A 17272-nucleotide genomic window follows, 5' to 3' on the forward strand; every position below is an offset into this window, starting at 1 on the left:
AAAATAAATTTTTTATAGACTGTATTTATTTTATATTATCTCTTATATGTATCAAATATTCTTTACATTAGTAGAACTCTTAATCCTTTTAAATCTTGCTTCGCGTTTAATGAGAATATAAATCACATGTAATTACGTCGAGAATATTGGGAAGTTCCCTGATAACCGTGCTGTGAACTCCCACCACTTGGTCCAGGTGGCATAGGCGGTTGTACATTTGATGGATAATGTGAATTTGTATTCAAAGCTGGGCCTCCCCATGGCGCTGCTGGTGGCATATTATATGGTGCTATAGGTGGTGGAAGTGGTGGGGGTACGACATTCGATGGTCCACCAGGACCTGCGTAATTATGTGGTGGCGGTTGAGGTGGAGCAGGAACTTTTGAATTATAAAGCGAATGTATTGGATGTGCAGTTACTGAAGAAGGTATCGGATACATATTGTGATAAGTTGAGGCCATACCGACCGTAGGTATAGCAGCTGGTTCTCCAACTGTCGGAGCGATTGGACCAGAATTTGCCAGTGATCTAATGGTTTGAATATTACTCAACTCACTAGCAGCTGGTATCGCGGGTTGCGCATTTGTGACAGAGTTAAAAGTACTAGGTTGTGGTGGCTTTAGTTTTGCAGCGGGTGAACTCGTGTTAGCAGTGGTAATGACAGGTTTGGTTGGTGTAGGACTATCTGCGCGACTAGGTGGTTTTTGTGGTGGACTATTGGATTCAGGTGTTTCTTTTTGATTGGGTTGATATAAGTCTAAAACTTGATGGCATATATCCTCAAGAATCTCCATTGTTACATCTGATACAAACATGTCCCACCAACGGTTATGACTCGGCTGACGTCCAGCCCAGTCGGCGACCATAAATTTGCTCAACTTACTAGCAAGATGTATAAGTGCCACTGCGATAATTTCGGGTTCCCATTGCAAGCATACAACCGTACTAAGCGAATCATTTACGAAATTCCAAGCCATTTGCACCATTTTTTGTAATTTCACTTGATCACCACGGAAACACTTCGCATATTTTAAAAGAAATGTGTAGGGATGTTCCACTTGCAAGTCAAATTTTATAGTTTGCAGCAAAATGCGCTCCAATGTCATAACCTCCTACAACAAAATATAAACTTCAGTTAATCATTAAACAAAAAATAAATAATTTGTGTAACTTACTTCTTTGGGATCTTCTCCGAAGGAATAGAAATAGTTATCGGAGAGTAAAGTTCTTGCTATTTTTATTATGTCACGACACTTCTTCGGTGTTTCTTCAACTTTACCGGCAAGGAAGAGGCAACAGCAAGCAGTAACATATCTTGGGAAACTTTTGAAGGAATGAAACATATAAAAGCGATGAAAATACACTACACCGGTAGCCATAGTATTGTGACCTAGTCCCATCTCTGTGCCACAATTCATTATAAAGCGTGCACCCTCCTTTCGGTAGCGGCGTTCAGTCTCAAACGATATACCATCCAGAATGGAAGGTGTATCACGCAGGTCCTTTTTATCCCAGTACCAGCACGGCATATTGTTTACTTATTTGTTCCAGTAATATTATAAACTTACACTTTTCACACATAAAATTAGCTAAAACAACTGTTGACGAAATTGACAGCTAATTGTTTTTGATAAGAGTTGCCAAAGCCTTTTATTTATTTATATCGTTGTCACAGAGTTGCTATTTCTCAAGTTTAAGTTGTGTAAATTTTGAAATTTAATGAAAAATTTGCGTGCTTCATTCATCAAGTCTGCTAGTTTCCGGATCCTGGTGAAGTTATAACGCATAAATGAAATGACTGTATGTGTATGCAAATAATATTAAAATAACAAAATCATATATCGTGGCATGGCCGTGATATATGACATTTGTGAAAAATAAATTTTTATTGCCGCTTTTTTATAAGTTTATTAATTCATACACATTTGAAAATTAGTAATTAAACTATATATAAAGGCATTACCTAACTAATATGCTGAATTAGTGCACAGTGAATATCTGCAACAAGCGTTGCTTCACAAAGGAAATGGTCAGTTTATGCCAGTTCGCTATCATTAAACTATTAGAAGTGTCTTGTTCAAATTCAAATATCTTGCACTTAAATTTACGAAAATTCGTTGCTATGTAAGTAAAAGACGTTTGGTTTTTCTTTATTTCGGATTTCATCAATATCTTGCTTTGTTGTTGATTATTTTATTTGTATATAATTTAAATTCATAAAATTGAATATATTAAGTTTAAAATATAAGTAGATGTATAAGTAAAAAAATGTATTCCACATAGCGTTTTCATAGTTGGTATTTCTTCATTCCTTTGTTTCTATAGTTTAGTAAGTTAAGTTACAATAGTTTAGTTAAGTTAGTTTAGTAGAAATGTAACTAGGTTCATTATTCATTAAATCAATATTCCTCTCAGCTTTACCATGTTGTTATATTTTTATGATACATATGATATATTTATTTTATTTATGTGTAACCTTATAATTTGTTTAATGACTTCTCTTAGAAGAGATTGTATGTTAATTTTATTAAAGCCCCAATACGGAATGAATATTTATGCTATATTTTATACTGACTTCATTTGCAACTATATTCTTTTCATCCATCTTTGTTTTGTATTAGCTTAGGTTAATAACTTTTTTGTTCGTACGCAAGTTTGCCCTTAAAGTTTTATGACTAAATTGGAAAGAATTTGAGAAGTTTGCGTTTGTAGATTTTTAATGATTGACCTTAGAGTATGTTGAATTATGAATTTATTTCTAATGGGAGTAATTGTACATATGTGTTTATATTAGTATGTATGTATGTAAACACTTGTAGTACAATACATGTTATGCATATATTATGTAGCTACATAATTGCCATACTTAGTGCTCGATATATATAAATATGTAGGTGACGTAAAAGTGCTATTAGGTTTCAGTAGTGAACTTTTATTTAATAGTTTTTGTTTTTCTTTTGAGGAAATTGTCCAGCTAAGGAATTGTGATATTGGTGTTGTAGTTGTTGTTCAATGATACAATGCATGCGTGTACTCTTATATATTTGCATTTTTATTATCTTATACCATAGACACTTAAAATGTAATTAACATTATCTTGCTTATAAATTACAATTTATATATGTATATATATAATTTAGTTATTTTATATATATTTTTATTAACTTTTAGAATTGCTTTAGTAGGCGAATGCTATTTGTAATCTAGGAGTTATTACTTAAAATAATAATATAAAGGTCAACATGCTGTAAAAACAGAGTGGTAACACTAAACTGCAACGGAAAATTTTTAATTATGGATAGTTTAAAAATTAAATTAGAATTTGAAATATTTACAAATAAAATTAATTTAAAAAATTATTAACTGCTACTAAATATTAACTTTTATTAAGAGCTGCATTTCTAATTTAATCACTGGTAGTTGAAGTGTTGATATAGTGAAGTTTTAAATCAAATACATATAAAATTCGTATTCACAAATATGGCACAAAGCAGCTGGTTATTTAAGATATAATAGTTTACAAATAGTTGTGACATAGCAGAAAAGAGTTATTTGCAGTGATAGATTGAACTATGAACACAACTTTCTTTAGAGATTTAACAGTAAAGTTATTTCCACACCGAACAGCGGAGGAAATTTGTATGAGGAATACTTTCGTAGTGTCTTAGTTTGATCATTTACTTTAAGGTTATAGCAAATAGTATTTCAATTTCAAATTCAACCTAATTTTTTACGTTGCCAATATATCGGAAAACCCGGTAATTGTTAATGGTTCGGGCCCTCATCTGTTACAGGTACATACAAAAGTATGCATGTATAATCAAAGAAATGTTTAACAATCTTAATAATAGTCAAAGGAAATTGTGCTATAGGGTTAAATTATGAAATTAAGGAAATATTTATTAATTTTGTATGTATTTACGTACATATATTTAATATACATATGTAAGTATTTATAAGTGTTTATAGTATTGTGATTGTGATATCTGTTATTTTTAGAATTAAATGTGCTTTTGCTATATCTTTAAAATGTCGAATATTATCATTGGTACTAATCAATGATCTCGTTTTGTTAATACGTATATATATTTTTTTTATTTATGGGTAATTTCATATGCATCTTAACGTCCTTTCAACTGTTGCGAATTTAATTGCTGCTTATGCTAGATTTTTTTAAAATGTTACAAAGTGCAGTTTTTATTATTTTTTAACAAATATCTGGCAACAATAAATGTCAACTCTATTTTTATTTCATTTTGCATTCCAATTTATATAATTTATACGTGAAACTTGTTAATCCATTACAATTTCGTAATGCATGTACGAGCGTTTAGAAAGGTGAATAATTCTGCTTCAATGGTCACTGTTTAACATATGGTGTATTTAGATTTTTAAGGAAACTTTATATTGCATATCTAAAATTTTAAAAATTTTGATTGTTTATACCTATACAAACGTGTATAAAATATCATCGTTCGAGCGCAAATCAAAAGTTGAGCGTTAAGCGAAATTTGTTTGCTTTCACATTTGCAATCCGATATATTATTACTTTTTGCCAGTTACGGCTTAATACTCAATATTGCACATTGGAAATATATTTCAAAATCACTATCTAGTTGTTAGCTTTATACCCGCATATATGTATGTTTGCTTCCAGTTTTAACTATTTTTCAACAACCTGTGTGTGTAGTACTCATTTGAAAACATTTGCATAGCGCTGAAGTTGCAATTATATTTTTAGTTCAATGTGATTCGATATTTGGTAAAGGATGATTAACTGTTGTTTAATTCTTCATAACCGTAGGCCATGTCAAAGAAGATCTATTACTTTTCCATATATCGTAAATGTTTAAATATTGAACTTAATGCTGTTATAAACATTAAGAGTGGGTACGAAATAATCGCTAATTAGAAGTGGCACCGACAATGACACACTGTGTTTCTTTTTGTTCTAATCATTTTTTCGATTTTTTAAAGATGTTTTTAAATTTCATCCATTTCAGCTATTCAATTCGCATATTTATCGGCTCTTAATGAGTGTGTGAGCAAGTTTGTTTGAAGTGCAGGTTCTGGCATGCCAAAACAATTTCAATTTGCTTTCACATTTCACTGCAGACTTATTCTGCGTGCTCTAATTTCAATTTTATTTAAGTTTAACTTCGAAAATCCAATTCTTCAACTCTGTGTTTATCACACTTTATCTTGTTTGCAATTGTCTCTTCAATTTATTACTAAATTATGTTTAATTTTTTGAGATATATTATTAATAATTACTAGTTAATTTTTTCTTAAGTTTATGCATTTCATATTTCCTATCAAATAAGTACATGTAAATTCATTTATCGAACAAATAATTTAATTATTAAAATTGTAAAAAATTAAATAAGTTACAATTATTCGATTTTATTATTATAATTATCTATGTTTAAAAATTCTTTTAAAATAGCATAACATAATGACAACAGTAGTTGAAAAAAAGTTTCGTTTAAGCACAGAGCATTTATTTATATACAATAACATAAAAAATAATTTCATTACTTACACTTAAATAGATATTACAATACATGAAATGCGCTAAATATGTTCTTCATATATATCTTTTAAGCATTAATTATATGTATGTTGATTTTGTTTCCATTCCATTCCTAGTAGTTTAAAATTCTTTATTTATATTTTTGATTTAATTTCACTTGTTGCTCTTATTTTGTTTTCAAATTAAATGCGCACTGTTTGCTTTAAACATTAACTATACATTCATTCACATAATTTTAATTAATTTGATTTTGAAATGTAAAAATACTCCTATAATTTGCCATTAAATTGAAGGCAATGTTTATTTCTTATATTGCAAAGGAAAAACACATAAACCAATGGTGTGTTTAAATATTTAAAATGCATTTTTGTATTAAACTGCAGCGTTATTAAACACACGTTTATATAAATATGTATGTTGCTTCATTTTTAATTTAATTGATTTTAAGTGTTTCATAATAATTATTATTTAACATTTTCACGACTCCCATTTTTTACATGATACTCGCACTGCTTGTAACACTGTCGACGTGGAATTTAAATTGCTTTGCTTTTGGAGAAATTCAGTGTGTATTACATTCATAAACATGTTTGACTTAGTGTTATTTAATAATTATGCTGCTTAATTAGTGCTTAGCAAGCTTGGGACCTTATACTATATGTATTGTATAATCTTTAATTTGATTTGGCATCAAATTTATATTAATCGTAATTTTATGAAGTTTTTGCTATTAGCCTTTTGACATGAAACACACTTAAATGTAAATCCATTTACTTTGATCTTTCGTACAGCTCCTTTTAACTATAATTTTAATATTTATATGTGTGGTTTTCTTTCTTTTTTTTTTTTTTTTTGTTTGTTTGTTGTTTTTCTTTTGCGAGTATATGTATATGTTTGCATTGTCATTATGCATTGATTATAACATATGTTATGTGCATTTGTCATTCGCTCGCCGTACACATTTCATTGAAATATTCATACATACAGAGGTGACATTTGTTGCCGATAGCGCAAGTTGTCGAAGTTTTACTTAAAAATACAAATTTGAAGTTATGAAAGCAAAAATTTACGAGCATTTTCTGAAAATATACATCGCATTATTTTCCTTAATTATAAGTCGGGGGAAAATGATTGTAAAACTGACTTAGTTTGTTTCGCCATCAGCAACGTTATGATTTAACACCATAAATATTCCAACAACAAGCAGTTTGCTTTGCCAACTTTTCGGTCATTCAATTATGCCATTCACAGTTTTGTCGTTTTACTGAACATAATACATAATTTATTTAGTTTACACTAAGCTTTTGCTTTGCCCACTTTGATTTTTTTTAACATATATATGTATATAATTTTATGTTGCTAAGTGGTTTGTAAACATAATAAATAAATATTTAATTGTTATTAAAACGTTCCACTTCGAATCTAAACGCAAATTCACTTCCTTAATGTTCGGAATGAACTTGGTGAATATTTAACAAACGATAAAAATGTCACTGGTTTTTAATATGCCCTGTTCCCTTCATTTAAAAGTTAACAGCACATATATCTCTTAAAGAACTTGTACTTGCTCAATACAATAAGATATTCATCATAATTTTCTATTTTTTTTTTTTTTTTATGTCTTTATCTAAGTTAACAAATTTTCCCCATGTGTGCAATTTATATGTATTTAAAAACTTTCACCAACTTTGCACCCTTCTTTCTTTCCTATGGGTCGTTGGAAAAGTGTTTTAGTACCAACATACCGTTTATAGAATTCATTATAAATAATGTTGTAGTTAATGATGACACCAGAACATAATAGCTTGACTGATTTAATCATGCTGTAAAAAGTTAAAATACAGACTGCATATGTTTCTATGGGTTTCACACCAAAATGAGCCAGTCAGATATTTGGTGGGTTTCCAAATTCAAAAGTATATCAAGTGAATGGTAGGTAAGATAATATTGTAGCAGCAAGTTTCAAGAAGCATCACTGGTTTTATATTTTGTAAAAAAAATATTTTTTCAGTACAAGTTAAAAAATGTGGATGGAGTACCAAAATGGAATGCCATTTTAATAAATAAAACTCAAGAAATTTTTACAGGGTCCTTAATATTTTTTATATATTTTTAACGTCGCTTATTAAAGTAAGTGTATGTTTACATTAAAATGTAGTCCATAACTAAAGAATAGTATTATAAAAACAGTAATGACTGGCATATTTTTTCTTGCAATTTGTTTTTTCAATATTTTAGAACAACAAAAGTTGTAACTTGCAATAGGTGCTTGGCTTAAATAATGCTTTATTGTTTATTTTATATGTAATTTCTTTCATCAACTTTAAACTTGAATGAATTAATAAATGGTATTTAACATTTTGCATAATTTAATTGCATTGCACATTTTGAACGTATGTAGGTATTACACTTTCAAAGTTTTATGCATCCCTCTACATGTCTCTCACATACATATATCATTTTCTATTGTATATGAAATATTCATAACTTACACATTTTAGTCTAATTACCCATTATGCGCAGTTGTGCCTCCCTGACTATTTATATGCTCTTCACTGGGTGTTGGCGGTTGATCTCTCCGCGGCGGCATGCGCTCGTTCACTGCATCCAGACCCTTCGCTTCGGCAAACGAAGTGATCTTGTGATTGGGCGAGAAGCCTTGCATCGCATTCTTCAACGATTGCTTGCCACCAGATAGTGCGCCCAAAGGCAGTGCACCCGTTGGTGTGAGTCCCTTCAATTGCAGTACAGATTCAGATTCTTCACGCAACACTGAGAATACACGTGCCATTTTACCGATGGCACGTATCTTATTTCGAATGACTTCCTTGCGTAACGCCGCTTCGTCATCGGACAAGGGCTCTTCACTCTCCTCGGTCATGAGTTCATCGTCCGAGCAAATATTCAATACATTCACCAGCATCTCAGTCACTTTCTCGCCTACAAACGGCAACGACCAAGTAAATACGTCCATGAAATTGGGAAGCCAGTAAGGATGTGGAGAACAGTTGAACTGTCTGATGTTCATTACATTATTTTCATATTTCAACACCGCCGCTTTGTTGTTGTACACATCCAAATAATTCGGTGCCGAGAAGATGGTAATTAGCGATGGGAATCCAGTGGTTTGACTTTTGCGATACATGCGATAGCCGGCGTCCTGCGCCTCGTGTGCACGTATAATTGATAAAAGATTGTTATTTTGCAAAAAGTCACAGCATGCTGCATAACTGTAGAAATACGAACAGCCGCGCACGGAGTTGTGTGAGTAAAAGTCTGAATTTTTCTCGTTACCGAAATCCTCCAAAGGATCTGACCACAACAAATCGCACATTGGTCCGAATGCTGGTGGCTCCTTAAATCTATCCAAACGACGTATATCTTCCAATTCATGTATTTCCGGTGACAAACCGCCATGGACACACAGAAATTGTTGATTCATTAAAGCCGCTAGAGGTAAACAATCGAAAGCATCCATGCATGCATCATAAACACGTTCCGAATATTTAATCTTACATTCTTGTTTGAAAGTGAAGTACTCTGTTAAATGCCGGCATTCGTGATTGCCACGCAGTAAGAATAATGTATTCGGGTATGTGATTTTCAATGACCACAAATACAAAACACACTCAATACTAAAGTAACCTCGATCCACATAATCGCCCAGGAAGAGGTATTTAGTAGAGGCTGGTGACCCTCCTACCTCAAATAATTTCATGAGGTCATAAAACTGTCCATGTATATCACCGCATACGGTCACTGGCGCCTCGATGTCTATCATAGTTTTTTCTTGCCGCAATAAAGCAGCCCCCTCTTGAATAATTCGTAATGCAGGTGCCTCCTCTATGCGACCTTCAAGAATGAAATGCTGCTTTAATATGTCATGATTAGGTTTGCCAGTTCTCAGATCAAACACTTCGGCCATAGTTAACTTATGGCTGGGTGGAAATGGAACATTATCAATTACACGTTCCTTTGTATTAACAGCAGGTGTTTTTGCAACTCTAGTTGGACTATCTGCTGGTCCACCAGCAGTCGTTGTAGTGGTACCGCCGCCAGCAGCAGATGGAGAGTCTGTTGGAGCATTGCGTTGATCTGAAACCGCACTTGTTGCCCCACTAGCTGCATTTGCAGTATTTGAACTGGGGTTTACACCCTGCGCGGCGGATGATTGATTATTCGAAGACATTTTTTTCTTATAGAATTGTTTTTACTTATGAGCCTAAAAATAAATTGCTCAGATTTCGAGCACTTATCTTGATCACTACACCACTATATAGAGGTATTACCTCTGAAATTTTTCATATAATATGGTGTGCGAATTTGTTTGTGATACAATTTACTACGTGTCTGCGTAATTTTGATTTTTTCCGTATTTAGTGATGTTTCATTTTTTTTCGCACTGTTTTATTGATATTCCTCTTTTCGTTTCTGTACGTATACTCCTTTTCTAGGTCTCTTTTCAATCACTGTTTTCTTGCACTGTCTCCCTTTTTTACTACTTGCTTGCCTTGTACCTGTTTTGCCTTTTTGACTGCTGCTCGCCACTGCACTACTATTGCTCTTTGCCTTATTTTTTTTTTACCTATCGTTTTCTTGCACTCTGCCCACTGCCAGTTTCTGCAAAAAAAATTTCTTTTCCACTGGCTACGTTAGTTTCTCGAACTTTTATGAAAAATTCATCTTTGCATTGTTTGTGTTTAAACTTCACTATTTTATACAATTTTCTCAACGATTTTTAACAACTTTTGTGCTAATTTGCTCAAGTCCTAAATGGTGAAAAAATTTTCATCTCTTCTATTTGACAGTCCAATATTACAGTGTTGCCTGACTCGCTTTCTTACTACATGGTCGCATATTAAGGTTGTTTTTGATATAAGGGTGGTTTTACAATAAAAATCTATAATATAAAAGTATATATCAGAGAAAACAATAACAATTAAAAGATATAAGAATAATTCATTTATTAGTAAGGGGTTCTTATTGTTTTGTAATTATTGTACAATTGAAATATATAAGAAAAATCCATAGTATGAAAATGTTTAATCAGCTGATCTATGCTTAATGCCAAATAAATAATTCAAATGTTAATTAATTTAGAATATTTTCTAACTTAGTTTCTAGTTGTAATTTAATAGACCATCCAAACTATACTTTAGGATTGACCTTTAAAACTTATTAATATTGTGAAACCTTGAAAGTTAAAGCTTGTAGCAAATATTATAAAACTAATTCACACAATCTGAATTTTTCACCGGAAATTACGTGCCTATGAATCTAATTACTGAATGCGTTAAATATAAAGTAAATTTTATTTACAATTGCACGTTTAATTAGCTTTATGGCGCAGCATCCAATTGGTTTTTAGTTTCGAAAGCGATAATGAAAATAAGTGTTGTTTGACTTAGAATTATTTTATGTGCAATCATCATGAGTCTAATAATAACGGAAAACAAAGCGTTTAGCGGCTAAATACTCTAGAACTTTTATCGCTTAATCAAATATTTATTAATTTCTACCTTTTTCTACCCGTTTGAAATGGAAAATAAATTGAATGAACAAATATAGATACTTTTATAAAAATATACATACGAGCCATTAGGATTACACACCAAGAAATCGGTCAGTTTGTATGCAAGTTCAGTCATAGTGGACCGATCTGAACAATTTCTTCGGAGATGGTAGCTTGGTCTTTGGCAATAATCCAAGGCAAGTATATCTAAAGATGCCATGGAATATCTATTGAATAATTCTAATAACTATATTATAGCCAAGTATTGAATGAAGCAAGTTCATTTTGTAACTAACACGCAGTGAGTCATAGTTTCGGAGTCCAAACACGGTGAATTTCAGTGTTTATTTTACAGCATCTTAGCTATTGGCGATCATCATTMAAAGCACCGATTATGTACATCCATATATATGGAATAACAAAGTCCCTAACTTTTCAGAAGGTGGATAAAACTGCAGAAACCCTATATCTTCCGAAAGCAACAAGTCAATCATCTCAAGAAAAAGCAGTGCCTCAGTCAAAAACAATAAAAATTCCAAATTATTGTTATACTTACACGTTCCAAACGATTTTTGGTTGCCGTTGTTCATTCACTCAAGTGATTTTTACAGTAAAATCCTCTAATTGTAGACGTTGCTTCGAATATTAAGTGTTTAGTCGGCCATTGACATTTTATAATCTAAAAAACAACCAGCTGTCAAAGGGAAATTTACAAAAACATAATCAACTTTCAATTTTCGAAAATTGAAAATTGTAACATTTTTTTACTTAGAGGTGTAAAAGCGGAAATGCAGTAACGTTAGATAGTAATGATTGCTAGAGAATATTGCAAAGCAAGTTTTGATAAAGATTGTATAAAAAGAGTTTAAGAATCATAGGAGGAAGTAAACGTCCAAATTCTAGGTTAAATTTTTTAAAATAGCTAATATTGCTAGAAACATAAAATAGTTTTAGATATAAAACAATCGTTTGAAAGGAAATAAATAAATGTGCGCATTTTATTTTGAGGATAGGTACTTATATTTTGTTTTGTTTTTGTTTCTTTTTTTATTGTTATTATTATTTTGTTTCAATTTTGTAGTCTGTAAACGTTTGGTTGTTTTTATTATACTTTTTATTTAAATAACATTGATAATTTGGTTTTGTTACTTAAATTTTTAAAAATTTTATAAGGGATTGCATTAAGATTTGTATACCGTTAAAAGGTAATTTCTTGCTCGCAAATATTTTTTTGTTGATTTTTTTTTGGTTTTCTTTTGGTTTTGCTATTTGTTGTTTTTATAATAATTGTTTATTCCTTTTTGCATGACTTTTTAATGCTTTGCAACATGACTTGGATTGTTATTAAGTTGTTTTTGTTTATTTTTTTACGATATACGTAATTAATATGTAACTTTTACAATAAAATTGAAAAAATTTTAAGATTTATCTAGAAATGAAGATGTGCTCTCTGCTACTTTGCAATTTTTTTTTTTTATTTATGGCGTTCTCGATTTTATTTTTCTCACAATTTATATATAATCCCTCACTCAAACTATCTTTTTGTGTATAAGTTTCTACGCTTGATTCGTAAGCGACTCTTTTTTTCGAAACATTCTCTGACGAATACACACTTTTTCATAATAATTTCCTAATATGTATATTTGTTATGTATATATATATATATATGTATGTATGTATGCTATATTTTGATATTATGTGTTTGAATTACTTGTTGCTTTACTTTACTATAGAGACTTTCACAGCTGCTTTTTGCTATAGAAACGGAGTCATGGCAATGTCTGTTTTGGGGAAAAAATTATTTGAAATTTAATGAAAATATGTTTTTTACGTTAAATTAGAAATACAGTTAATACAAATGTTATATTTTGAGTTATTAAATAAGTTCAGCATTATTTTATTATACATACATATATGTATATTGAAGAAATGGTAAGTAATGTATTGCAGAAAACGAATATAAACATTTCCTTGGAAATTTTCATTAAATATGCAAAATTACTATTTTTACGTAACGTAAATATTGAGATTAGATTTCTTGGAAATATGGACGTAAGAACTCCTTCATGGTACTTTTAAAGATAATGTGTCGAAAAAAGGAGATTTAGCATCTCTAGAAAGAAAATACTTGTTTCAACCAATTTTAACTCTTCTTTTACTCCTTTTAATAAGTTTTATAATTCACTTTTATTTGACATTGATCATCGTTAAATTTTCTACTCGCGATTTAAAAAAAAAAATAAAAATAAATTTCTCAAGAAATGTAGTATCTCTGTCACAATATTGTTAAGTTTTTAAACCTAAAACTTCTAATTTTTAACAAATTTAAAAAAGTTTGTCTGTTCTTTTACTGCTGTTTACAAGTTTTCCTATTACTTTTTCGATCCGCAAATCAATTTACTTTTATTAGATTGGTTAGATTTGATGTTCATCGTTAATTTTTTTAAGAACTATCTTAAAAAGAAAAATAATAATCAATTTCCTAAATATAACATTTTTTTTAAATAAACTACGTTAATTTAGAAAATAACAGTAATAAATTTTTTATATAATTTTTAGTAATTAAAACTATTAAAGTTACTTTGGCTAATTACTTTAGCCAACTAAAATGTACTACATTTGGACAGATAAAAATTGCGAAAATTTATTAGTCAATCATCACTGTTCACAAATTGAAGTTATGAAATGTTTGTTTGAAAATAAATTGCGATAAATTTCCCTCTAAAGCAATTATCAATGAAAAAATTAAAATATTTATCAATAAATCATCATCGATCACAACCTAATTCAAAGTATTCGCAGCTGTTATCGCAGCAACATTTCTTGTCATATTGTTTTATCAAACTTACGATCAAGATGATTTCATAAATCGAAACTAATTTAATGTAGCTCATAAATCAGCTAATTGAAAAATGTTTAATTAAATTCACTGCTATTTGCTGAAGCAATTGTAAACAAAACAAAAATATTAAAGTCGATAACGATAACTTAACTGCGTTCTTTTGACTGCGTGTACCTGGTGATTTCTGACAACAAAAAAATACAAAACTAACAATATTTAACCAAATTTGCGAAAATAAAAATTTGTGTAAACTCAAAAAAAGTTTTTGCAGCGCTTGTATGCCGAAAGTCTCTGGTTAATTTTGTGTATTCGTGCAATGGGTTTAAACTGTTCTATCTTTGCTGTTCTTTGGGCGATATTTAAAGTTATATGTACGTACGTATTTCTATAATGTAAAGTACTTCAAATTGCTATAAGTTTTATATTTATATTTAATAATTATGAATTAATGAAAAAGTATGTATGCATGTATTTTGCTTTTATTAACTTAGCATTTGCTTTGCTGATTGCGTTGATAGTTTCAACATTTTTTCTTTGTTTTGCAAATATTTTTTTTTTTGTATTTTTGTTGTATTTAACTTATTCATTTATTATTTATTTGATTTTTATTTATTTATTTAGCTTTAATCTTAATTGTAAATTCACATTTCAGTTATAAGTAAATGTAATATTATTTAAGAAAAATTTCATTAAATTCTTTATAGTAGATAGTTACATTTCGCTTACATAGAAAGAAAATTATACAAAACCAAAAAATGATAGTCTCTATTCATTGATTAACAATTAACTAAACAATTTTTAATGCGATCTGCACACAATTGGTTAACAATCATTCTTTATTCATATATTTATATTATGTATAGTATTTGTAAATATTAATTTGTAGATCAATATAGATTACATGTAATCATTATAAAAATACCAAAATAAAAATTGCTAAGCTTTATGATTATTTCGAGATTCTTTTTCGGCTCGGTCTAAGTAATTGAGAGTTAGATAGATATAGAGAGAGAGAGAGAGAGTGTGTGTGTGAGAGTTAGGCAATATGCAGTTATACATGTATAGAGCGTAGTGAGTGCCGTTGGACAAACTTCTTATAATGAGAGTATGCACTGTTTCGCTCCGCAAGCGCTAGAAAGTAGAAAATTTGTATATATGTATCTTATAGATACTACATATGTATATACTACGTATGTTTGTATGTAATCAATTTTAGCAACAACATCCCTGCCAGTTTAACGGGGGTGTACACATACTATTTCTTTAACTACATATTAACTAAAATATATATATTTTTTTACAATCAATAAATCGCTTTACAAGTACGTTTATTCTTCTAATTGTTAGGCATTTTTGGAAAATCCATACACATATGACTTAGATAAAATATTTATGTATATGTATGTCGGACCGAGCGAACAGAACGAATAAAGGCAGCAATTACATACATATGTACATATGTATGTATGTATGACTATACTGAAGATGGCACGTATAAGACCACAAAACGATCACCAGATGAGTGTGCACGGCGCCGACGCCAACAACGCGTGAAGTTCCCTCCACACACACGCCCACCTGCCCGACACAAATGCATACTATGTGGCTATGTGTGTAGGCGGGCGTGTATGCACTTGAACTGCTCGTATTACATACTAACGGGAAATACAACATATTACCGTTTTAACACGGATCGCCAATGCAATTGTGCATCGCCGACGCATGCGTTTACAGTTTCAGTAACATTGAAGAAATTAGCATACGACCGACCATGCATCGAAAGTAGGACGAGATGAAATAACAACGACGAGATATTTATTAAATTTGCTATGTACTTCTTTCATTTCCCTTTTTCTGCTTTTGTTTTCATTTATATTTAATTTAATTATATTTAATATTTTCTTCTTATTCTTCTTCTGTTATACTTTTGACACAACTCCACGCTTCATTCAATTTGTATTTTGATATTTCATTCTTTAAAACTTTTGAATTGTTTCTTAACTTAAGAGTTACGCTCATTTCATCGCTTCTTCAAATATATGCGCCACTCGTGACTGGGTGGCTAGACCGCTCATTTACTTGTATATATGTATTACCCGTAGTACAACAAACACAATGTTATTATTAAACGTAACGTTGCAATCGGCCGCTTAGGCTAAATACAGACATACATGGCTAATAAAACACTATGGACTTAGAATTATCCATTGATTGCATTCGCATTGGCGTTGGCATTGGCATTCGCCGCTGCTGCAGCGGCAGCCGACAACGATTTTTGTCCCTCCTCGGCGGGCGATGGCGTTGAGTCGCGTCGCGGCGGCATACGCTCGTTCACAGCATCCAAACCCTTGGCTTCGGCAAATGAAGTGATCTTGTGATTGGGCGAGAAGCCTTGCATCGCATTCTTCAACGATTGCTTGCCACCAGATAGTGCGCCCAAAGGCAGTGCACCCGTTGGTGTGAGTCCCTTCAATTGCAGTACAGATTCAGATTCTTCACGCAACACTGAGAATACACGTGCCATTTTACCGATGGCACGTATCTTATTTCGAATGACTTCCTTGCGTAACGCCGCTTCGTCATCGGACAAGGGCTCTTCACTCTCCTCGGTCATGAGTTCATCGTCCGAGCAAATATTCAATACATTCACCAGCATCTCAGTCACTTTCTCGCCTACAAACGGCAACGACCAAGTAAATACGTCCATGAAATTGGGAAGCCAGTAAGGATGTGGAGAACAGTTGAACTGTCTGATGTTCATTACATTATTTTCATATTTCAACACCGCCGCTTTGTTGTTGTACACATCCAAATAATTCGGTGCCGAGAAGATGGTAATTAGCGATGGGAATCCAGTGGTTTGACTTTTGCGATACATGCGATAGCCGGCGTCCTGCGCCTCGTGTGCACGTATAATTGATAAAAGATTGTTATTTTGCAAAAAGTCACAGCACGCTGCATAACTGTAGAAATACGAACAGCCGCGCACGGAGTTGTGYGWGTARAAGTCKGAATTYTTCTCRTTWCCRAAATCYTCCAAMGGATCTGACCACAACAAATCGCACATTGGTCCGAATGCTGGTGGCTCCTTAAATCTATCCAAACGACGTATATCTTCCAATTCATGTATTTCCGGTGACAAACCGCCATGGACACACAGAAATTGTTGATTCATTAGTGCTGCTAGCGGTAAACAGTCGAATGCCTCCATGCATGCATCATATACACGTTCCGAGTATTTAATCTTACATTCTTGTTTGAAAGTGAAGTACTCTGTTAAATGCCGGCACTCGTGATTGCCACGCAGTAAGAATAATGTATTCGGGTATGTGATTTTCAATGACCACAAATACAAAACACACTCAATACTAAAGTAACCTCGATC

The 17272-nt window shown here is 31.5% G+C and overlaps 4 protein-coding genes across 4 annotated transcripts in view; 1 reads left to right on the plus strand and 3 right to left on the minus strand.

The window, feature by feature from the left end:
• LOC108966390 (chondroitin sulfate glucuronyltransferase) overlaps positions 1-17272 on the plus strand; it is an 83035-nt gene that overhangs the window by 6278 nt on the left and 59485 nt on the right. The window lies entirely within an intron of this gene.
• On the minus strand, positions 23-1626 carry LOC108966395 (cyclin-K). Its single transcript, XM_018929255.1, has 2 exons — positions 1176-1626; positions 23-1112 (listed from the first exon to the last, which is right to left on the minus strand). The coding sequence occupies exons 1-2, from the start codon at positions 1527-1529 to the stop codon at positions 123-125; spliced, it is 1344 nt and encodes a 447-aa protein (XP_018784800.1). The 5' UTR covers positions 1530-1626; the 3' UTR covers positions 23-122.
• On the minus strand, positions 6362-10338 carry LOC108966394 (serine/threonine-protein phosphatase 2B catalytic subunit 2). Its single transcript, XM_018929254.1, has one exon. The coding sequence runs from the start codon at positions 9720-9722 to the stop codon at positions 8040-8042; it is 1683 nt and encodes a 560-aa protein (XP_018784799.1). The 5' UTR covers positions 9723-10338; the 3' UTR covers positions 6362-8039.
• On the minus strand, positions 14631-17272 carry LOC108966392 (serine/threonine-protein phosphatase 2B catalytic subunit 3; the record flags this gene model as incomplete). Its single annotated transcript, XM_018929253.1, is given in 1 exon segment — positions 14631-17272. A coding segment is annotated over 1 exon segment (1185 nt), but the record flags the coding sequence as incomplete, so codon positions are not given.

The sequence above is a fragment of the Bactrocera latifrons genome, unplaced genomic scaffold (genome assembly GCF_001853355.1).
Source record: "Bactrocera latifrons isolate USDA-ARS-PBARC rearing strain unplaced genomic scaffold, ASM185335v1 scaffold_16, whole genome shotgun sequence".
In the NCBI taxonomy this organism is placed as follows: Eukaryota; Metazoa; Arthropoda; class Insecta; order Diptera; family Tephritidae; genus Bactrocera; species Bactrocera latifrons.

Excerpts from the sequence above, each read along its gene's own strand:
- LOC108966395 (XM_018929255.1), bottom strand. The coding sequence starts at position 1,529 with ATGCCGTGCTGGTACTGGGATAAAAAGGACCTGCGTGATACACCTTCC. Across the intron at positions 1,113-1,175 it reads TCGGAGAAGATCCCAAAGAA|GAGGTTATGACATTGGAGCG; the intron begins GTAAGTTACACA and ends ATTTTGTTGTAG.
- LOC108966394 (XM_018929254.1), bottom strand. The coding sequence starts at position 9,722 with ATGTCTTCGAATAATCAATCATCCGCCGCGCAGGGTGTAAACCCCAGT.